The 20579-nt window shown below is 40.1% G+C and overlaps 1 protein-coding gene and 1 pseudogene across 2 annotated transcripts; one reads left to right on the top strand and one right to left on the bottom strand.

Annotated features, from left to right (window-relative positions):
- Window positions 1–2201: 2201 nt before the first annotated feature.
- LOC311175177 (olfactory receptor 2AJ1-like) lies at window positions 2202–3126 on the bottom strand (annotated as a pseudogene). The gene has a single exon. The product of its transcript is annotated as an olfactory receptor 2AJ1-like (transcript).
- Window positions 3127–12293: 9167 nt separating this feature from the next.
- LOC311175175 (olfactory receptor 2T27-like) lies at window positions 12294–13220 on the top strand (the record flags this gene model as incomplete). Its single annotated transcript, XM_084240095.1, has 1 exon — window positions 12294–13220. The coding sequence occupies one exon, from the start codon at window positions 12294–12296 to the stop codon at window positions 13218–13220; it is 927 nt and encodes a 308-aa protein (XP_084096221.1).
- Between the last annotated feature and the right edge of the window lie 7359 nt (window positions 13221–20579).

Below are 20579 nucleotides of genomic sequence, written 5' to 3'. Positions count from 1 at the left end.
AATAAACTTCAATTGGCACATCAGAATATACAATATGGCTTGGGAAAGAATCAACAAGCTTGAAGACTAATCAATGCAAGATTTATGAAACACACATTCAAAAATAACATAAAGGGTTTTCAAAAGAACAAATAAGTAGTGGTGGATGATGTTAAAGGCATAACGCAAGTAAAAGCACCGTGAAATAAAAGAAGAAGAGGGGGGAGACTTATTTGAAAAAAATGGCCAAATTTTTTCCAAAATCAGACACCAAAACACAAATCCAAAAGGCTCATAGAACAGACCAATGGAATAGAATTGAAAACCCAGAAATAAATCCACACATTTATGGTCAACTAATCTGTAACAAAGGAGCAAAGAATGTGCACTGCAACAAGGAAAGTCACTTCAATGAAGGGTGCTGGGAAAACTGGACTGTTAAATGCAAAAGAATGAAACTAGATTACTACCTCACACCATACATAAAACCCAACTCAAAATAAAAACTCAGGACAAAACTGCTTCTCTGGTAAATATAACAAATGGTCAAAGATTTAATGCATACCCTTCCCAAATGCTTCAAAGTTGTAAAGAAGCGAACACTTTCACAGTCAAAAAAAAAAAAAAAAAAAAAAACAGATGAGGACATCACAAAAAATTACAGGTCAATATTATTGGTAAACATAGATTCAAAAAATATTGGTACATGCAACTCACAATAATATAAAAGGATTATGCACAATGATTTCTGTCTTGTGCCATCCATTCTAGGAATGCAAGGATTGTTCAACATCTCTCAAATCAATCAGTGTACATACCATATTAATAAAGGAAGGATTAAAATCCTATGTGCATCTAAATAGATGCAGAAAAATCATTGATGACATTCAACTCAAATTTGTGAAAAAAAAAAAAACTCTCAACAAACCAAGTATGGAGGCAAAATACATTAAAAAAATGAAGGCGAAATGTGACAAATTAATGTTGAAAATGTTGAAAAGTTGAAATGTTGAAAAGTATATCTCTTCCTCTCAAATCAAGAGTAAGTGAAGATCACCCACTCCCCTGAATTTTACTCAACATATCAATAGTATTGGAAGTTCTTACCAGATCACTTTAGTAGGAAAAAAGGCAAAAGGGACATATATTGGAAAGGAAGAAATAAAAATGTGAGTATTTTCGAATAATATGATTATATATATATATATATATATATATGAATTCCAAAAGAATCCACCAAAACCTGTCAAAACTGAAACAAATTTAACAAGTTTGCAAAATTGATATAAAAATCAGTAGTATTAGAATAAAACTTTCAAATCAAAATTTAATAGGATATCATCTCACACTTTTGAGAATCACTGTTATCTTAAAGAGAAGGAATAAAAAATGAGATAAAATAAAAAAAGGCAAATGTGATATAATTTTACTTACACGAGAAGTCTATCATCAAAACAATCCATTGATACTGAGAGGAAAATGTGATTGCAGCAGGTGTGGGGTTTGCGGAGTGGACAAAATGGGAAAGAGGCTAAATCCCAAGCTGGCATTGCATGGTGGTAGTTGGTAAATAGATTTTTAGGGATGACCATTTCACTATACAAATATTAAAAAAAAACTAGTTTATATACCTGAATACCAATTAATGTTAATACAAATTATTGCTCAAACACAAAATAACAATATGTTATTTAATGAATATAAATTGAAACATATAATGAATCAATCAATATTGACTCAATAAGTCTAAGTCCAGTTCAGAACAAGTATTGTCTTAGGATATCTTTTAAAATATATACATCAAATATTCACAGATATTCACTTACTTTGTATTTTCAGAATATAACAAAAAAAATTTTACTGGACAAAAGTGCTCAAAAACACTACCACAATTTAAAGGTAGTATATCTCAAAAAAAAATAAGCAGATATGATATTGTTAAAGATACTTAAAAATCCAGTAATATATTATATGGAAAATCAACATCTCCATTTATATTAATATTGAGTACAAAGGTACACATAACTGAATTTGAAATTACCATTTTATATATTGCCACTAGGTAAAGATTATATGTTGGATAGCTGTTGTATTTCTCATCTATCTGGCATCTGTAAAAAATATGTACGATGGATGTGTGTATATAAATATTTTATATTCCATCTCAAAGAAAATGCCACAACTGCTGAGATTTACACTGGATAGACAAACATTCACATTTCTCATATTCTGAAAACTTTCCTAAAGGCTCTAGTGACGTCCTTGTTCGTCAGGCTGTAGATGAGGGGGTTGAGCATGGGGGAGATGATGGTGTAGAACACAGAGAGCACCACCTCCTGCCCCAGGGAGTGGTAGGAATTTGGCAGAATACACTTGATGATGGCAGGGCCATAGAACAGCAACACCACAGTCAGGTGAGAGGAGCAAGTACCCAAGGTTTTCTTGAGTCCCTGAGTGGATTGCATGCCCAGTACAGTGGACAGAATCCTTCCATAGGAGCACAGAATGCCTGAGATGGGAAGGATGAAAAAAGTCGCAGCACTGACAAAAATGCCCTTTTTGTATCTGGAAGTGTCAGCACAGACCGCTTTCAGGAGCACTGGGAACTCACAGAAGAAATGATGGATTTCTCTGTAGGCGCAGTAAGGGAGTGTCAGTGTATAGACCACATGGATCAAGGCATTGAAGAATGCACCCAGCCAGGTCACAAGTATCAGGAGCACAGAGACCATGGGACGCATGAGGATGGGGTAGCGCAGAGGCTGGCAGATGGCCACATAGTGGTCATAAGCCATGACCGCCAGCAGCAGGCACTCTGACCCAAAGAGTGGTGAAGTGGAACATCTGGAAACTACATCCAATGAAGGAGATGTGGTGGTCCCCAGACAGAAAGTCCAGGACAGTCTTTGAGAGAATCGTGGAGATATAGAGGGGATCCATGAGGGACAGCTGGCTGAGCAGAAAGTACGTGGGGGTGTGGAGAAGAGGATCAGTTCAGATGAGGATGATTATTATGGTGTTGCCAAACAGGGCCACCAGGAGATCCAGCAACGTGAGTGTGAAGAGGACCCAGGGCACCGGGGTGCTGTGGAACAGATCCAAGAGGACGAAATCACTGCCTGAGGTCTGGTTTCTCAGCCATGCCATGATCCCGTTCAAACTTGTAACTTTGGAGACAATTTCATAAGTATTATGTTTGCAGTCTCTACATAATTTAAATAAAATCATGCACTGATTTCTAATATCTGAAGTCTCCTCACTTCCCTATCCTTCAACTTTTATTTTTAGTAAATTTACCTTTCAGCAGTGTTTACTAATGAGAGGTATCCAACTTAAGAAAATGCCACATCTGGAATATGGCATAATTCTGGTTGAAAACACACTCACACACGCATGCACGCACATCATATATTTGTTATCTAAGTGGTTCGAAATTTAAACAAAGTCCACTTAAGATAACAATATCTAAACTGAGGCATTCATTACTAAATCACATACATTAATATATGTGCATATGTGGTTTACTCAGTTTATCAATACTTTAGAGACTATATAGAAGATGAGAAAATTTTAGCATCTAAGAAAGGTACATCTACCATCAATTAAACTTTTCCTAGAGGAATTCCAATTCCTTCCACAACTCTCACCTGAGGCAAAAAGGAAAAACTATTCCTCTAAGAAACTATTTTAAAAACATGTAATTAAGAGTTATTTTTGAGCTACATATATAGATACACATACTTGTGATTTAATAGTTGCAATCATTAAGTAAGCACATGGGGAAGAGGAAACATGGAAGCTTCCATACCTCTTATTTCATGTCTGCAAAGGTAATCTCTCAGTGAAGAGGGTCTTGGTGTGTGCAAATTTGCATACAGATGTGAATCAAATAACAATGGTGGAAAATTAATTCCAATGCCTGAGCAAAAATGAAAAATCTTTCTCCTACTGAGGGTAACTCAGCAGCAATACCATTGCTAGAAAATCCCTAAAGGTTAAACCTTTCTCCTGTTTCCTTTCCTTCCTTGCTTGTTCCAAAGGCAGCTAAAGTGATACCTGAAGTGATAGAGCAGAAGGCGCAGCAGCATGAGAATTTGAGCATCAACTCAGGATGAATGTAAAATGCGGGGCTATTTTTTATTGACTTCTTAAACTGTTCTCTGGAAGGTAATTCATGAGATGATTTTATGAATGAAGCCACATTTAATCGCATTAAACATATGTCATTGACTTAATAAAAGAAAACGTTCACACAGGTCGGTATGTTCACTTCCATTCATGAGCATCAGAAACACCCTGTGAAGCATCCTCACTGCTCAGTGCCCAAAGGAGATGAGATGAGGCCAGCAGGGCCTGCTGTGCAACCGAGGGCTGATCATCACATACATTTCCACACAAAAACCCTCAACCCTGAGCCCAGATTTGGTAGACTTCAAGATCATTATACATTGAAATTTTTCATAAAATCACAAAGGCTGTATTAATTAGTACTTTGTCTATGCAAGGACAGTTATTGGTATATCTCAGTTATGAGAGAGAGATAAATACACATTCTGAATCAGTGACATATTTGAATGATTTTTGAAAAAAAAAATAATACAGGGAATTTCCCTTCTTTTCTTTCTAAAATGCATTTTGTTGACTCCCAATATCCCCTACTACATATTACCATCAAGCTTCTAATCATATAATGAAACACTCTAGTTCCAAAGGGATGTGTCCGACTTCAGTAGATTTTTACATAATATTTATTTTATTCAGTGTTAAAAACAATTTATAAAGCATGAAATTAAGGGATTTGTAAGAAGTCACAAAAATATTAGCCAGTGATAAACCATTAATTTGGAGATAACTCCCCTCAATTACCTTCTGAAGAAATCTCATTTGTAAGCGAGGGTCATGAATAACAGTAAAATCAACCAAAATAATATCTTTACTACATTTGCTTGAAAGGGCATTAATTGCAGTTAAGTGACTACTCATGTGCCTTTAAGATGACTTGATCCAGATCTAAGAGCCCTCACTCATGTCAGTTTATGGAAAGACCCGAACACTAGAGACAGGCTCATGGCATGGAAACATGCAGCCTGTCTTCCTTAAGTAAAGCCAACACCTGTCCACCTTGGAGTTGGGAAATCAGACCTTTTTCAAAATGAAACCAAGTTATCAGACAGGAATCAAAAATTGCCTTTTATATAACAATAGATTGTGTAAGGCAAAAAAATGCCGGCAAAATAAGAACTGTGTAGGCAAACAGAAACTCCAGAAAATCATTACAACTAAATCCCCGCTCCAAAAAAAATCTACAAGAAGTCCTAAAGCCAAAAACCAACAGAGGAATCAATAAGAAGAACAGAATAAAGCAAGGAATAAAATCACAAAAAGACAAACAAAATGTCAAATACAGATGCCAACGTATCAATATTAACTCTAAATGTAAATGGACTAAACTCATCAACATGAAAGCACAGAGAAGCAGGCTGGATTAAAAAACAAATTCTAACCTTCTGCTGTCTCCAGGAAACATATTTAATTACAAAAGATAAATTATAGACTGAAAGTAAAATGGACCAAAAAAAAAAGCAGTAGCAGCTATACTTATAACAGATGAAATAGACTTTAAATTAAAAAGGTAAAAAGAGACATAGACAGACATTACATTATGATCAAGAGGAAAATGCATCAGGAAGATATAACACTCATCTACATATACTCACCAAATGAAGGCACACCAAAACATATTAGCCAATTATTATCAGCTCTGAAAACAGACATTAAAGAAAATGCATATAGAGTAGGAGACTTCAACACCCCACTCTAACCAATGGACACATCAACGAGACAAAAAATAAACAAAGACACTAGAGCCCTACATAAAAACATAGAACTCATGGTCTTAACAGACATCTTTAGGACACTACACCCGAAAAACTCCGAGTACACACTTTTCTCAAGCACACAAAATCCTTTGCCTGAATCAATAACATACAGGGCCACAAGACAAACATCAACAGATACATTAAGATAAAAATCATTCCAACTATCTCCTCTGATCATGAAGGCATCAAACTAGAAACAAGTCATGAAAAGAAAGCAAGGAACCCTCCCACTTCATGGAGATTGAAATCCACACTACTGGAAGACCAATGGATTAATGAAGAGATCAAACAAGAAATGAAAATATACTTTGAATTGAATGACAAGGGGGACATCAATTTCCAGGATGGACTAGCATTATCCACAAAATCCAAGTTATGGAACCAGCCTAAGTGTACAATACAAATGAGTGAATGAAAAAAAAAAAAACTGGGAATTTCAAAGTTTTCCCTTTTAATTGACTTCTAATTTCCTATTGCTTTGCTGCAAAGTTGCCAAATTTTATTTTAATCTTCTTAGATTCCTTGAAATTTGCTTTATGGAATAAAGCATTATATATTATGAAGGATTTAACATGTGCACTTGGAAATAATTTGCATTCAATATTGTATAGAATGTGCATTTGATGGATATTGTATGGAATACTCTGTATATGTCTTTTAGATCCTCCAACTCCAACATATCACTTGTCTCTTAACCTTACTGCTAATCTTCCTGCAAGCTCACTCTATTTTTGATGGTGGGGTATTGAATTCCCCTCCTATTATTGTGTCCCTGTGCAATGCTCGATTAAATGTGGTTAATATTTGCTTCATATATATTTAAGTGTTGTGATATATGATTTCACCTCTTATCTCTTCATACACCTCCATGAGCAATGCAGACTACTTACAACACTATTCTAAATTCCTCCTTCCCACTCCTTTATCCCTAGATGTTTACTGCACAACTGTGAGGGTAGTGAGGAAGACCAGAATGGGTTCCACTTTGGAAAAGTACTTCCCCCCATGCTGTGTTAAAGCATTGGAAAAGGGGATAAGGGAGGAGGGTTTGGGGGAACCAGTTGCCCTGAGTCACAGGGATTAGCATTGGTGGGCAGCTCCAACAGTATAGTCCAACTTTATTGTTCCAGGAGCTTCACCTGATACAAGTGGATGGCAGCTATGATGCTTTTTATTTGTTTGTCTCCTAGATACAAGGCTTGAATTTGACCTGACAGCCAAATTCTCCTACAGTTGAAAGAAAAATATAATTTGCTATTTACTCAGAACTTTTTATCTACTAAAAGACAGAGATGACCACTTCTAAGACTTCTAAAACCACTTCTAAGAGTTAAAAAATGAAAGTGCTTTTTAATTTTTAGTGTTGTTTTCAAATAGTATTTTTCAAACAATTTACTACAGTTAATATACATATAAAATTAGTATTTACTCAGATGCACCCTTTCACCCAGGACACAGATCTGAGCTTTTACCCAGCTCCAGAAACTCCCTCCAGTACACAAGACAGAGGTGTGTTTTGAGGGAAGACTATGTTCTGGAAATGATTTTGTACCCAACTCAACTATCTCTCAAGGTTTGAGAGTAGAAGGAAGAGGTTTTTAGTCATGCATGGCCTGAAAACATATGCATTCAATTCACAACCTGTCAAGAAGTTGTTGAAGGATGTACTGCACTAAAGCAAAAGGGGTGACTAGAAAAAGGAAGGTGTAAAGGCACATGCACAAAAACAAGAAGTTCAATGTGGAACAGAGATGAAAGTGTGCCCTGAGAAGAAAAATAAAGGAAAGGCACACAGAGACTCATGCAACAGACCTGCACACAATCCCACCACTTTCGAGGAGACAGAGGTCTTCAGGAAAATGAACAAGTGTGGGAGGGAAAATTAAGTCTCAAGTGAAGAGAAGCACTGTGTCTTACTTCTTGAATCAGCTGTGAATACTTTTTACTTTGTTATAATACTCTACTCTTGTCTCTTCATCTAACCTAAATTGTGATACTATAATTTGGAAGGAATGGAGAAGAAGATGTGAAAGATGGGTCAGGGCTGAAAAACAGCTCCAGCACCTTCCACAGGAGAAAAATCAATAGCAGATCTCTAAGATGAACACAAGACAAAAAGCAATAGCACACCTGTTAATTAGTACAGTGGAGAAGGTAGACCCCACACCAAAGCTTGACTACAGGAAATGAAAACCAGGGGAGAAAGGGGCATGTGGAACCACTTTTTCATGGTAACCCTTGAAGGACTTCCTGCTTCTTAAAAACAATATATACAACATAGTTAAAAACTTTGATTAGGTAAACATGGAACATATTCCTGATACTACTGAAAAGCATGAAATTGTCTGTATTCTGTTTATTATTGTGGAAAACATGGATTGTCAAGGAATGAAATGGAAAAAAAAATAGTTTCCGTGGGGAAAAATTAGTCTTCACCCAAATATTTGAAGGTGAACCACTTGACAAGCAGTATCCCTGAGGTGGAGGCTGCATGTCCTTGTGAGAGAGCTGTAACCATTTCTTCTGGGTCATGGAGGATGGGGAGGTAACTGCTGCACACTTTGCCTCAGGGACTGGGTGCAGTTGGGGATGGTCCCTCTGAGGACTGACAGTGGAACAGTAAATTGGTGTGGATTATGGAGGCAATGTCGTCAAGGTATTTAACCTTTGTTCAGGAGGACTGTGGGCTTCTGAGGCTGGAAGAACTAAGACATTGATAACACTCTAGAAGCAGCACTGATTCTGTTCTTACAAGTAAGTCAGAGGGTTGTTCTCGGGATACATGTTGAAGTCTGTTATGATTTCCTAAGCTGCCTAATATATAACACTCTGACCTTGTACATATAATACACAATCTCAATAATCCCCTCTATTTAAGATATGTATCTATAAGATATTAATACATTTAAATACTGAAAATACTTAGATGTTGTGTGTGTTGACTCAAATAAGCTGTTTAGTTGAAGTGGAACTGGCATGTACACTAACATTGCATAAGAAGACAATAGCTCATGGCAATACTGATGGTCTGGTTTCACGTAATTCTCAATGAGGTACAATTTCCTAATTTTGGGGTGGAGTCAGCGGTTAGTTTTATGGAAGAAAGATGTTCATTGTTCAAAGCCAGCACCCTCTCTACAGTGCCAATGCCCTTCCTGAAAGACTATTTGAAGGCTGAGGGCATGAGGATTGTTGTAAATCTATAATAAATTCATTTTTAAGAGACATGAGCAGTAGCATAAGTAAAACCATAAGACATTTACCCAGGATCTACTCTCAACACACACTGTTGGTTGATTTCATTCTAATTCATGTCAATGAGGTAAAAGATAAAGTTGTTTTAAGTTAAAATGAAAGAAAACTGACTTCAAATTCATTTTTCATGCCATTATATTTTGGGTAGTTTTATATATATTAAATACATATATTACATGTATATATAAGATATGCACATGATTTCATGTCCTCTGGGAGTCTCATAGCATCATAAATTAAGTAAATCTCCAAATACAAACATCCACTTACCAAATTGCAGTGGACTGTTTTTGGATTGAGGGCATTCATATACATTAATTAGTAAACACTTAGGAAAATATCTATTAGGCAATACTGGAAACCATCAAAAGGTATTGAGAAAGTGGAATGTCAAATTTCTTAGGAAAACAAAGTATTTTGATGAAAAAGTAACTATTTACTGTACCACACTATTTCATTCATTGGCTCTCTCGAAGCTGGGATATAAATGAATTTTATGTCCTCCCAGACATGAAGACTATTGTAATTCAAATCATTAGATTGTGGGATTCTCCTTCTAGCACATAATGCCACACTGCTTTGTTTGCTAGAGTTAAAGGGTTGATAGAAACAGGGAAGATTTATATAGAGAGGGAAGTGGAAAAAAGTAGTGGATCCATAAATTTTTGTCATATTTAATGTTTTAAAAGTCAATGTTTTCAGACTTAACATGCTTTTATGTGTATGACATTTTAAGCACCAAATTCAGCATAGGGATTGTAGAGTGTTTGCATCTAGATTTCCCCATATGACCAATCCTACATTCCACGCGTTCTACAAAGTCCATGTCATCCCTCTGTGGCACCAGGTGGTGAGGACAGGGGCAGCTGATGCTCCTGTCACAGGGGCAGACAGCTGGGAACTCAGTGCTGAACCACTTCACAGGGACTTCCACTGGTACTAAAAGTCTGTGTCTACCACAGCTGCCATAACTGCACACTTACCCAATGACATTTATTAAACACGTTTGTAAGTTAAGTCTCACGTCCACTTAAAGTCTATGAAAGCTTTTTATTATACATCCTCCCCAAGAGAAAGTGCTGCAAGTCAAAACACAAGTGCCAGCTCTTCACATTCAACAAAAAGCTGATGCTCAAAATAATGTCATGAAGCGAGAGTCCGACTCACTCCATCACTTCACAAATGACCTTAAGTTCACTTTTCAACAGAACAAAGACAATAAAACAGAAGGAAATCCCTGGGGATTTTCGAGCCCTGAGGTTGCTGTTGTGCCTCCACCTGTAGGGCAGTGAGTCCACCTGGCTTCCCATGCAGAAGCACGTTTCCCACGCAGTCCGCTCCTTCCAGGCAGGTCTCTATGCCACCTGGTGCCCACTGGACCCTTGTCCTGTCCGAAGCTCACAAACAATACCTCCTTAAAGACATATTTAGAAATAGCTCCTTAGAGAAGAAAGGTATTTCCATTATGCAACAGGTGAGATTTCCAGATTAATTGGAAGTCATTGTGGAAAAGAATTAAAGGCTGCCTTGACCCTGACCTTGCAGTTCTGTCCACACAGCACATATAGCCCTGAACTACTGATATCACCCATTGTTTTTTTTAAGATTTATTTATTTATGCTTACAAGAACCAGGGTATGCTGCAGGAGGCCTTGATGCTCCAGCCAGATAAGACACTGGAAGGTAAAAGGCCTCACACCGTGGGGCTGAAGATTCCTTGTGCCTCACACCGTGGGGCTGAAGATCTAACATTCCTTAATTTTTTGTTCTTGGTCATAAAAAAGAAAAAAAATTATCAGAAAAGTACATTAGGCAATAAATTATATGTATCAGTAGACTGCAAGCAATTGGCATGGAAAATTGCCTGTTTAGATATTAGTTATTAAACAATTTGGCCCACTTGACAATGGGAGATGATTTGTTGTTCATATCTGACAAGCAAACCAGCACAACTATTATAGTAAGTCCTTCTTTTGCTTTTTTAGAAGTTCCTTTTATTTAGAAGTTTCTTAGGAAAGTTTTTAAATGAAGTTAACTGTGTTAAGAAGTTTGTAGGTGGAAAAAGTTCTGATAGCTGAGTAGCAGCTGGTCTCCAACTGAAGGCCATGTGAATAAAATAGTCTTTTGATGCTTAGGCTTTAGCTGATAGGGATGCACTGGCGGCTATCCACTGTCTTAGATAATTGTCTAGCTGAAAAAATAAGTTTTAGTGTTAGGTCTGGTTATTATCTATTAACCTTGAAAGCTACTGTCTAGCTGGGACCCGTAGGAGCCAGTAGTCCATGGGAATAAAATACACTAATTGTTTCTGCTTTGCACATGACAATGTTTTTTTTTTTTTTTCTGCTTACTAAAAATAAATAAATAAAGACCTGCTGAGTCTCTTGGCAGAAGATACTTGCACCTCATCCAAGTGTTAGTGTCTCCTCACTACCTCATCCCCTTCCCCTCAGCCCTTAAGTTTCAGTTCTTTCGTTTTCGCCTAGGCCGTCTCATCCTTTCAGGAACCCCTGACACGACGTTTTGCCGGAGGCTGGTTCCCGGCAAGGGTACAGATGAGAGTTGTGGGGGAGAGAGGATTCACCAGAGACAGAGTGGGGAACAGAACAGGCAGATTGACTGAAATACACTGCTGAAGGGAGCAGCGGGGGTGTCTGGAAAGGTCTGCTGCACCATGTGGGTAGCTCCCTGGCCCAGGATTGAAATCATGCTGCAGTGGCAGTGGAAAGCTTCATAGTTTGTGTCTTAACCCCCTGCACCACCAGGAAGACCCTGATACTCCACATTATTGAAGTGCCTAATAATGATGCAGGTGTTCATTAATTAATGAATTTATTTATGTATGCTACTTAAAGCATAACTTAATAGTAATTACTTGAGGAATGCAATTTCTAAAAAAATTAATGACAAAAATGTTTCAAAATAACATTTTAAAGCTAGCCAATATTGCCTTTTCTCAGTGTGGCAAGAATTCTAGATGGTAACTTAAGATACCTTAGTAAAGTCCAGTGAAAGGTAAATATATTTCTTAACTAATAAAGCTGAAGGGTGAAATGCAGGGAGTAAAATAGACTTGCAATATTAAAAGTGGCACATGCCTTTATTTGTGAAAATCTTGCAGGGACAATGAACATTATGCTTGTGAAAAATTCTCCAAGGTTACAAATTCAAAACACGAGCATGGCATGGCTGAGCAACCAGACCTCAGGCAGTGATTTCATCCTCTTGGATCTCTTCCACAGCACCCCAGTGCCCTGGGTCCTCTTCACACTCACCCTGCTCTATCTCCTGGTGGCCCTGTTCTGCAACACCATAATAATCATCCTCATCTGGGCCGACCCTCTTCTCCACACCCCCATGTACTTTCTGCTCAGCCAGCTGTCCCTCATGGATCTCGTCTATATCTGCACATTTGTTCCCAAAATGGCCCTGATGTTTCTGTCTGGGGACCACCACATCTCCTTCGTTGGGTGTAGCTTCCAGATGTTCCTCTTCACCACACTTGCTTGCTCAGAGTCCCTGCTGCTGGTGGTCATGGCTTATGACTGCTACGTGGCAATCTGCCAGCCTCTGTGCTACCCCATCCTCATGCGACCTAAGGTCTGTGTGCTCCTGGTGCTTGTGCCATGGCTGGGTGCCCTGCTCAATTCCTTGATCCATGTTGTCTATACTCTGACACTTACTTACTGCACCTCCAGGGAAATCCACCATTTCTTCTGTGTGATCCCAGCACTCCTCAAAGTGGCCTGTGCTGATACTTCACAATACGAAAAGGGGATTTATTTTAGTGCTGTGATTTTTTTAATTCCTCCTATCTCAGCCATTCTGTGCTCCTATGGAAGGATACTGTCCACTGTTCCGGGCATGGGTTCAGGCCAGGTTCTCCGGAATACCTTGGCTACTTGCTCTTCTCACATGACTGTGGTGTTGCTCTTCTATGGAGCTGCAATCATTAAGTACCTTGTGCCAAAGTCTTACCACTCCCCCGAGCAGGAAGAAGTAGTCTCTGTGATCTACACCATCATTTCACCCATGCTCAACTCCCTCATCTGCAGCCTACAGAACAAGGACGTCAATCAAGCTTTTAGGAAGGTTTTCAGAATATGACAATATAAGGATTCCTGGTACCCAATGTAAATCCTGAACAGTGATGGTGTATGCTTTGAAATGGGACAGTACCTGTTTTTATATTCTTTTGCAGCCAATGTCACCATCAGTGAAGACCTGGTTATTAATATGATACATAAAATATTTTTTATTCCTATGTAATTTTCCTATTTGTCAATTTTCAAAAAGTATGGTTCATAAGGGAGAGGAGCCATGTTATCTTGAAAATTTTGTCTTTAAAATTTTAGATATATTCCAAAACTACCATTGCAAATATATAATGATGCATATTTTAAAGTATACATTGTTTTTTATAAATTTTGAAATATCTCTTAAAATACTACTTGCTATAATTCAATAACCTGGAATTTCTTAATGAAAATTTATTTCTCTATTATATATATATGAATACACATTTTTTAGCATTTTGGGTTTTCACACTGAGAAATAATTAATATGCAATAGTAGTTTTGGTTTTCAGAGTACAGCATGGTGATTTCCATGTGAACTGCTCACCACATATCTTGTTACCCCACATACCACACAAGGTAAATGTGAGGGTTCATCCTCTTGCTTCACTTCATATGCCACCCACACCCCACGCCCACTTTCATCTGGTAGCCACCTTTTATTAGTGATCATCTATTCTCTTAACTGTGGGGACACTAGGAGCCTCCCAGTCAAGTGCCAGGTCTGACCACCTCGGTGCACCTGCCACCGATCACCCACACCCCCACAACAGCCCAGGGGCCGGCCCCCGCCTGTACCCACCTTTGGATGCTCAGCTCTGTAGTCAGGCTTCTTCTGTTAGTTTTTAAGTTGGTCTTTCTCTGACTCTCAGTTTGGCATCTCTAGATTCTGCATATTACTGGCCCATCTGGTATCTGCCCTTCCCATCTGACATATTTCACGTAGCATCATCCCTCTACTCTGTGTCTTGTTTGCTTTTAGATTTCCACATCAGTGAACCCACAGGACATTTGTCTCTTCCTCTGACTCGCTCCCCCCCAGGACATGCATGGTGTCACATATGGTGACATTTCATCTTTTTAAAAATTGTGTGAGGGTCTCCCCATACACAGACATTCACACACACACACACACACACACACACACCACCACTACTTCCCTACCCACCCACCCATCTTTGGAACCTCCGTTGGTTCCCGTGTGTGGTGGTGTGAGGAACATAGGTGAGCATATGCATTTTGGAATTAGTTTTTTTTTTTTCTTTTCCTTTGGATAAATACCCATAAGTGGAATTGCTGGATCATATGATTTTTACCGTAATTTCTGAGGAATATGTGTTTAAATATACTGTTCCCCAACGGTACGTGCTTTCACTCGTTGTCGTCACCACCGTATTCCCCCTTCTCCAGGCCCATCCTTCCAAGGTCCCCAAGTGGAAGCCTAAAAATCAGATCATACCAAACTGGACAACAACTATTTTTCCTAAACATACTCAGCTGTGTGAAAGATTAATGTACAAATTAGGCAAAGTAAGACATTCATAGTTAGTAAAGTTAGAAAAGATCGTTGTATTAACTATTGATCTCTAAAAATATCTTACTGTAGGAGAGTAATTTAGAGTTCCTCCAAGGAGCCCTCTCCAGTGCTACTGACCGTGGCAGAAGACACAGCCAGTCCTCGGGAGTGATGGGGCAGCTCACATGGCTTTGAATGGGGAGACTGAGCGCCCTCACCAGTTGGGACACTGAGCACCCTTTCATGCACCTGAGCGCCACCTTTATGGCTTCCTTGGCAAAGGCCTATTTGGATCCTTTGCTGAAGTGATATGTGTTCAAAACTTAGAGCAAATATCAATTGCAAAGCAAAGATACATTAACTACTTGCTGGTTGTGTTAAAAACAAACTACTTATAAACACCACTAACTAAATTAAAAATAACTTTTAATCACTCCTTAACTGGTTATATTGTAGGAATATTTTTATGATTTTTGGCCATTCACACAAGCTAGGTTTGAAATGCTGCAAGTTGAAGGTGTGGCAATTAAAAGTGAAAACTCCTGTGAGGGCAGTCTTTGGGATGCAGGTGCTTGGCTGGTGGTGTGAACCACATTCATATGGATTAGGATCAGGATCCACACCAAGTCCTCAAGATGAAGAGGGATGAAAGGGTCCCTCCTGGCCATGTGAAATAACCCAGAGCATTCTCATTGAAGCAAAGGCAAATACTTTGGGAGAATAGTCTTTCCCTGAGCCTTAGCCCAGATGACAGAAGGGTATTTCCCCAACAACTGCTCAACACACTTTGCTCATTCACCTCAGAAACAGGGAAGGCTACAATGCAATTTTGAAGGTCACTCTTGGGGACACATGTCCTATGCATGCCTAACATTATACCTAAATCATAGGCTCAAATCCACATACATACCACATCACTACAGCTATAGAGCTCTAGTATATAACAGTGTATTATATGCCAAACAAGGAAGATATCTAAGGACAAGTTCCTATAAAAACACAAAAAAGAAGCAGGGACACATGTGTGGGCACTACATGTGTTTGAACTTGGGGATAGCAAAAACTATGGAAACTTAAAACCCAGCTGAACCTCTTTTAGATTACATAATATATCACAATAAAAGTCTTAGCTCAGTCTCTATTACCAACAAATCATGTCTCTTATTTAACAGAAAATTACAAAGGTGGCCATTAGCAATAGAAGCAGAGGCAGATAGTATACAGATTTGCAATTATCACAGAAAAAATTAAAGCAACCACAATACTATGCTCATGAATCCAATTGATATATTACACAATAAAAACATGATATCACTGCAAGTAAACAGATGGAAAATGTAAATCAACATGAGCTCCACTTTAAAAAAAAAAATGCTTCAAGTGAAAAATATTATAATACACAGTTGAACAAAGATGAAATAAATCATTGTCACTAGTAAGAGGAATAAAATGTACACTATGAAGAGAAGGAGAGATAATTTTTTATTTGAAAAAAATAATAGAAATAAAGGAGACTTTGATGGGATAATCAGTCAACTCAACAACTGAGAAAATAATCAACCACCATTAATATTTGTCCATACAAGATTTCCCAAACAGAGCAAAAAAATGGGTGATTGGGGAAATTTAATTAAGAGTCAAAAAGTATGGGATGATATCAAAGGCAATCAGGCAAGACAGAGACATGAAAGGAATTCAAATGGGAAAAGAAGTGAAACTATCATCGTATGCAGATATGATATTATAGAGAGAGAGTCCTTTAAAAGTCCACAGAAAAACTAAAACAATATATGTATTTAGTAAAGTACCAAATTACAAAATCAATATACAAAAATTAGTAGTCTTCCTGTATGCAAACAATCAATCTCAAGAGGAAGAAATTAAGAAAATCATCCCATTTACAATGTACCCACAAAAATTAAATACCTGGAAATAAAGCTAACAAAGGTGGTGAAAGATCTATACAAGGAAAACTACAAAACACTGGTAAAATAAATAGAAGACACAAAGAAATGGAAAGATACTCTCTCCTCATGAATTGGAAGAATTAACATCATAAAAATGATCATCCTACCAAAACCAATTTACAGATTCAATGCAATTCCAATGAAATCTCAATGAGATCAGAACCCTGCTACCCTCCTCCACCCACAAAGCAGGCACACTCCGACAAACAGAAAGGAGGAAAAAAAACAAGAACAAATTAGAGATCAAGCAGGATAGTGAGTGGAAAGGAACTACTGCAATCAATACACCCCGTGAGCAGGTAATGTGGGGGCACGTGCAGGAACCACCACGGAGGTGAGCAAACAGCACTGGGGAATAAAAAACACGGTGCCATTAGAAGAAGATAGGGACTCCACAAAGAGACCTTCAAATAGACAAAGGCCAGCTGGTAAGCTTGTGCACAAATAGCTTGTGCTCAAAAAGCATATGCAGATGGAGGCAGACCAGGTTCCCGCACCTGCTACAGAGGGAAGACGCAAGGGAGCCCTCACTGAGGTGAATAACCCTCACTGGGTAATGAAAAACCAAGTGCCCAGGCACAGGATTGGCATGCAAAAGGCACCATATATGCAGACACTGAACTGTGCTATCACCCACGTTCCAGATGTGAGGGCTTTGGAACTGAGAACCTGGGCAAAAAATTGGAGGTGAGGCATGGGATCCCCACAAAAATGGGTCACAGGGCAGACAAGGTACCCCCACGCCGTTGAGGCCTTCTACTCTATCACAACACCCCCCTGCCCCTCCCCTCATTCCCTAGAGACCTACGGGAAAAAGCAGTGCTGGAAGGATTCTAGGAAAGATCTCTGAGGCCACCAGTGATCAGAACAAAATCACCAAATACCTGATAATAGGATGCCAGGGATTCCAAAAGAACCCTTGTGTTCTGAGAGAAGGTGGGCCAGATAAAGGGGGGTGAAAAGGGAAATGAGGCGTGGAACTAGATTACTAAAGTTTCCATACAACAGTCACGTTCTGGAAAGAGAGTTGGGCACAGATCAACAAAAACAAAGTAAACAATCCAGTCAAGAAATGGACAGAAGAGGGCCTCCCCAGGTGGCACAGCAGTTGAACACTGGGCTGTGAAGCTGCCTGCAGCCTCTGCAGCGCCAGTTTGATCCCCAGTCACCAGTGAGGGTCCCACATGGCACTCAGACCTCTCCTGCTGTGCCCGCTGCTCCCCTCGGCAGTGTACTTCGTTAGTCAGCCTGTTCTACTCACCACTCTGGCTATGGTGAATTCTCTCACCCTCCTGCACTTCTGACTGTATGCAGTGCTTATATAAATAAATAAATCTATTTTTTTTAAAAAATGCAGATTTGGCCTAGTGCAGACCCCATTCTCTGAACACAAGTAATAAGTTAGAAATCAGTGTCAAAAAAATAACTTGGGTTAAGGGGACTGTGCTAAGTCACAGAAGCCAGAGTTGGAAGAGACCCAGAGGCCCTCCGGGGCGGCCCGGACCTGAATGCGGAGCTGACCCAGTCACCGACATGCGGGGCAGGACCGCAGCTCGCAGGGCACGGGGCAGCACATGAGCCCAGGTGAGGTTTGTGGTGCCGGGGTGATGGGTGTGGAGATGCCACAGCAGGGGGACTACCCCCTAGGTCATGTTCACCTTGTCAAGCGATGTTACCTCAGCGATGAAAACAATACAATTTTTAAAAATCCATAGGTTTCAAAAATTCTAGATTTGAGAACAAAGTAGAAATTGTTCATTTCACAGTAAAAGTAGTGATAGCTAATGCGGTATTGCCTGTGGCAAAAATTGTGCAGTTTTCTTTTTTTTTAAGATTTATTTATGCACACAAGAACTGGGGTACAGGCCAGAGGTGTGGGAGTTGAGAGAATTCACCAGAGACAGAGTGGGGAACAGAACAGGAAGACTGACTGAAATATACTCTAAGGGAACAGTGGGGAGACAGGGGAGGTCTGCTGCACCATGGGGTTAGCTCCCTGGCTGGGGATCGAACCCGCGCTGCAGAGGCTGTAGACACCTTCACAGTGCTGTGCTTAACCCCTTGCACCACCAGGGAGGCCCAGAAATTGTGCAGTTTTCACAGCTAACTGTCGGGAGCAGTTTCAGTGGAAAATAGTTTTTTCTCTCTTTATTTGAAGTTATAGCTCTGATTGTGATTTGAATAGTTTTGCACCATTACTGAGTACATGTAACAATCATCTGGTTCTATAGCTGCCCAAGTATATTAATGACATAACTGACTCAGATGGAAATTCAAGAGTATTGAGACAATGTCCGATGACCTGAGAACTTTCATGTTGTGGTGAATATTGATTCTGTGAATGAGACGAGCACAGCCAGGTCAGTGTCTCCTTAATCTCCAGGTAAAAGCTCAAAGCTCTGAGCCCCTCTGTGTGGGGTTTTGCAAACAGCAGTCAGGGACGTGTTGCATGGGGCGGGCAGAGCTGGTTCTGGCAGAGGGTGCTGCTCGCCAGGGCTTGCTGACACTGGATTCCCAGACACGGGCCATGGGCTGGCTTGGCACAGCCCGGGAGGAAGGGACAGACACAGGCAGTCCTGGTACTCTGGTCGTTTGATTTATTGGAAAATACGGGAGGGTATTTCCAGGCCTTGTTACTACTATAAATTGAAATTTCAAATCTTTGGTGTGTTTCTTATCAAAAGCTTGGACGATGTAACAGCACAGTCAGAGTGAAAATGCATTTTTTAAATATTTATTTATTTATACAAGAACTGGTGTACAGACCAGATACACGGGAGGGCGAGAAAGATTCACCAGAGACAGCAGGGAATAGAACAGGCACACTGATGAAACACACTGCTGAGGGGAGCAGGAGGCGTGACAGGAGAGGTCTGCTGGGCCATGTGGGACCCTTGGGGATCAAACTGGCACTGCAGAGGCTGCGGACAGCTTCATAGCCCTGCACACAACCACCTGCCTCAACAAGGAAGGCCCGAAAATGCAATTTTTTTTGCAGGATGAAGCTACTTGGAGAATGACTGGGGATGGGATTCGGGAGGACAGGGAGTGTGGGTGGTGAGCCGCTGCTGTGATTGTCGTGAGGCACTCAGTTACGCTCAGCCTGGGGAGAATGGACAGGGCTGATTTCTTACACATTTTCATGCAGATGATGTCTCCAGTGGTTCCAAATCTCACAGCTATGACAGAATTTGTCCTCTGGGGGTTCCCCACCCAGAGGACCATGGGCTTCCTGCACCCGCTGCTCTTCTCCCTGGTCTACCTGTGTGCCCTGCTGGGGAACGGGCTCATCATCCTCATCACCACCCTGGACCGGCACCTACACACCCCCATGTTCTTCTTCCTAAGAGTCTGTCCTTCTCGGACCTCTGCCTCATCACAACCACAGTCCCCAAGTCCATTGCCAACTCTCTGAATCACAGCAGCTCCATCTCCTTCCCGGGCTGTGTTGGTCAGGTCTTCATGATGCTTATGTCAGGAGTTACAGAGCTTCACCTGCTCACAGTGATGAGCCTTGACCACTATGCTGCCATCTGCCACCCCCTGCACTATGATGTCATCATGAGCAGGGACAGGTGTGTGCAGCTGACGGCTGTGTCCTGGCTTGGTGGGTTCTCTATGCTGTGACTCACACAGCTGGAACCTTCTCCTTGTCCTTCTGTGGGTCCAACGTGGTCCACCAGTTCTTCTGCGACATCCCCCAATTATTGGCTATTTCCTGCTCAGGAAATCTGATGAGAAAACTTGTCCTTATTTTCATTAGTGCAGTGATGGGTATCTGCTATTTCATATCCATCATCATTTCCTATGTCTACATCTTCTCTGCTGTCAGGAAGATCCCGTCCACAGAAGGGAAGGCCAAGGCCTACTCCACGTGCCTTCCCCACCTGCTGGTTGTGGTGTTGTT

This window comes from Talpa europaea (assembly GCF_964194135.1).
Source record: "Talpa europaea genome assembly, chromosome: 8".
NCBI classification, from domain to species: domain Eukaryota; kingdom Metazoa; phylum Chordata; class Mammalia; order Eulipotyphla; family Talpidae; genus Talpa; species Talpa europaea.
This window is presented reverse-complemented; position numbering and strand designations above follow the sequence as displayed.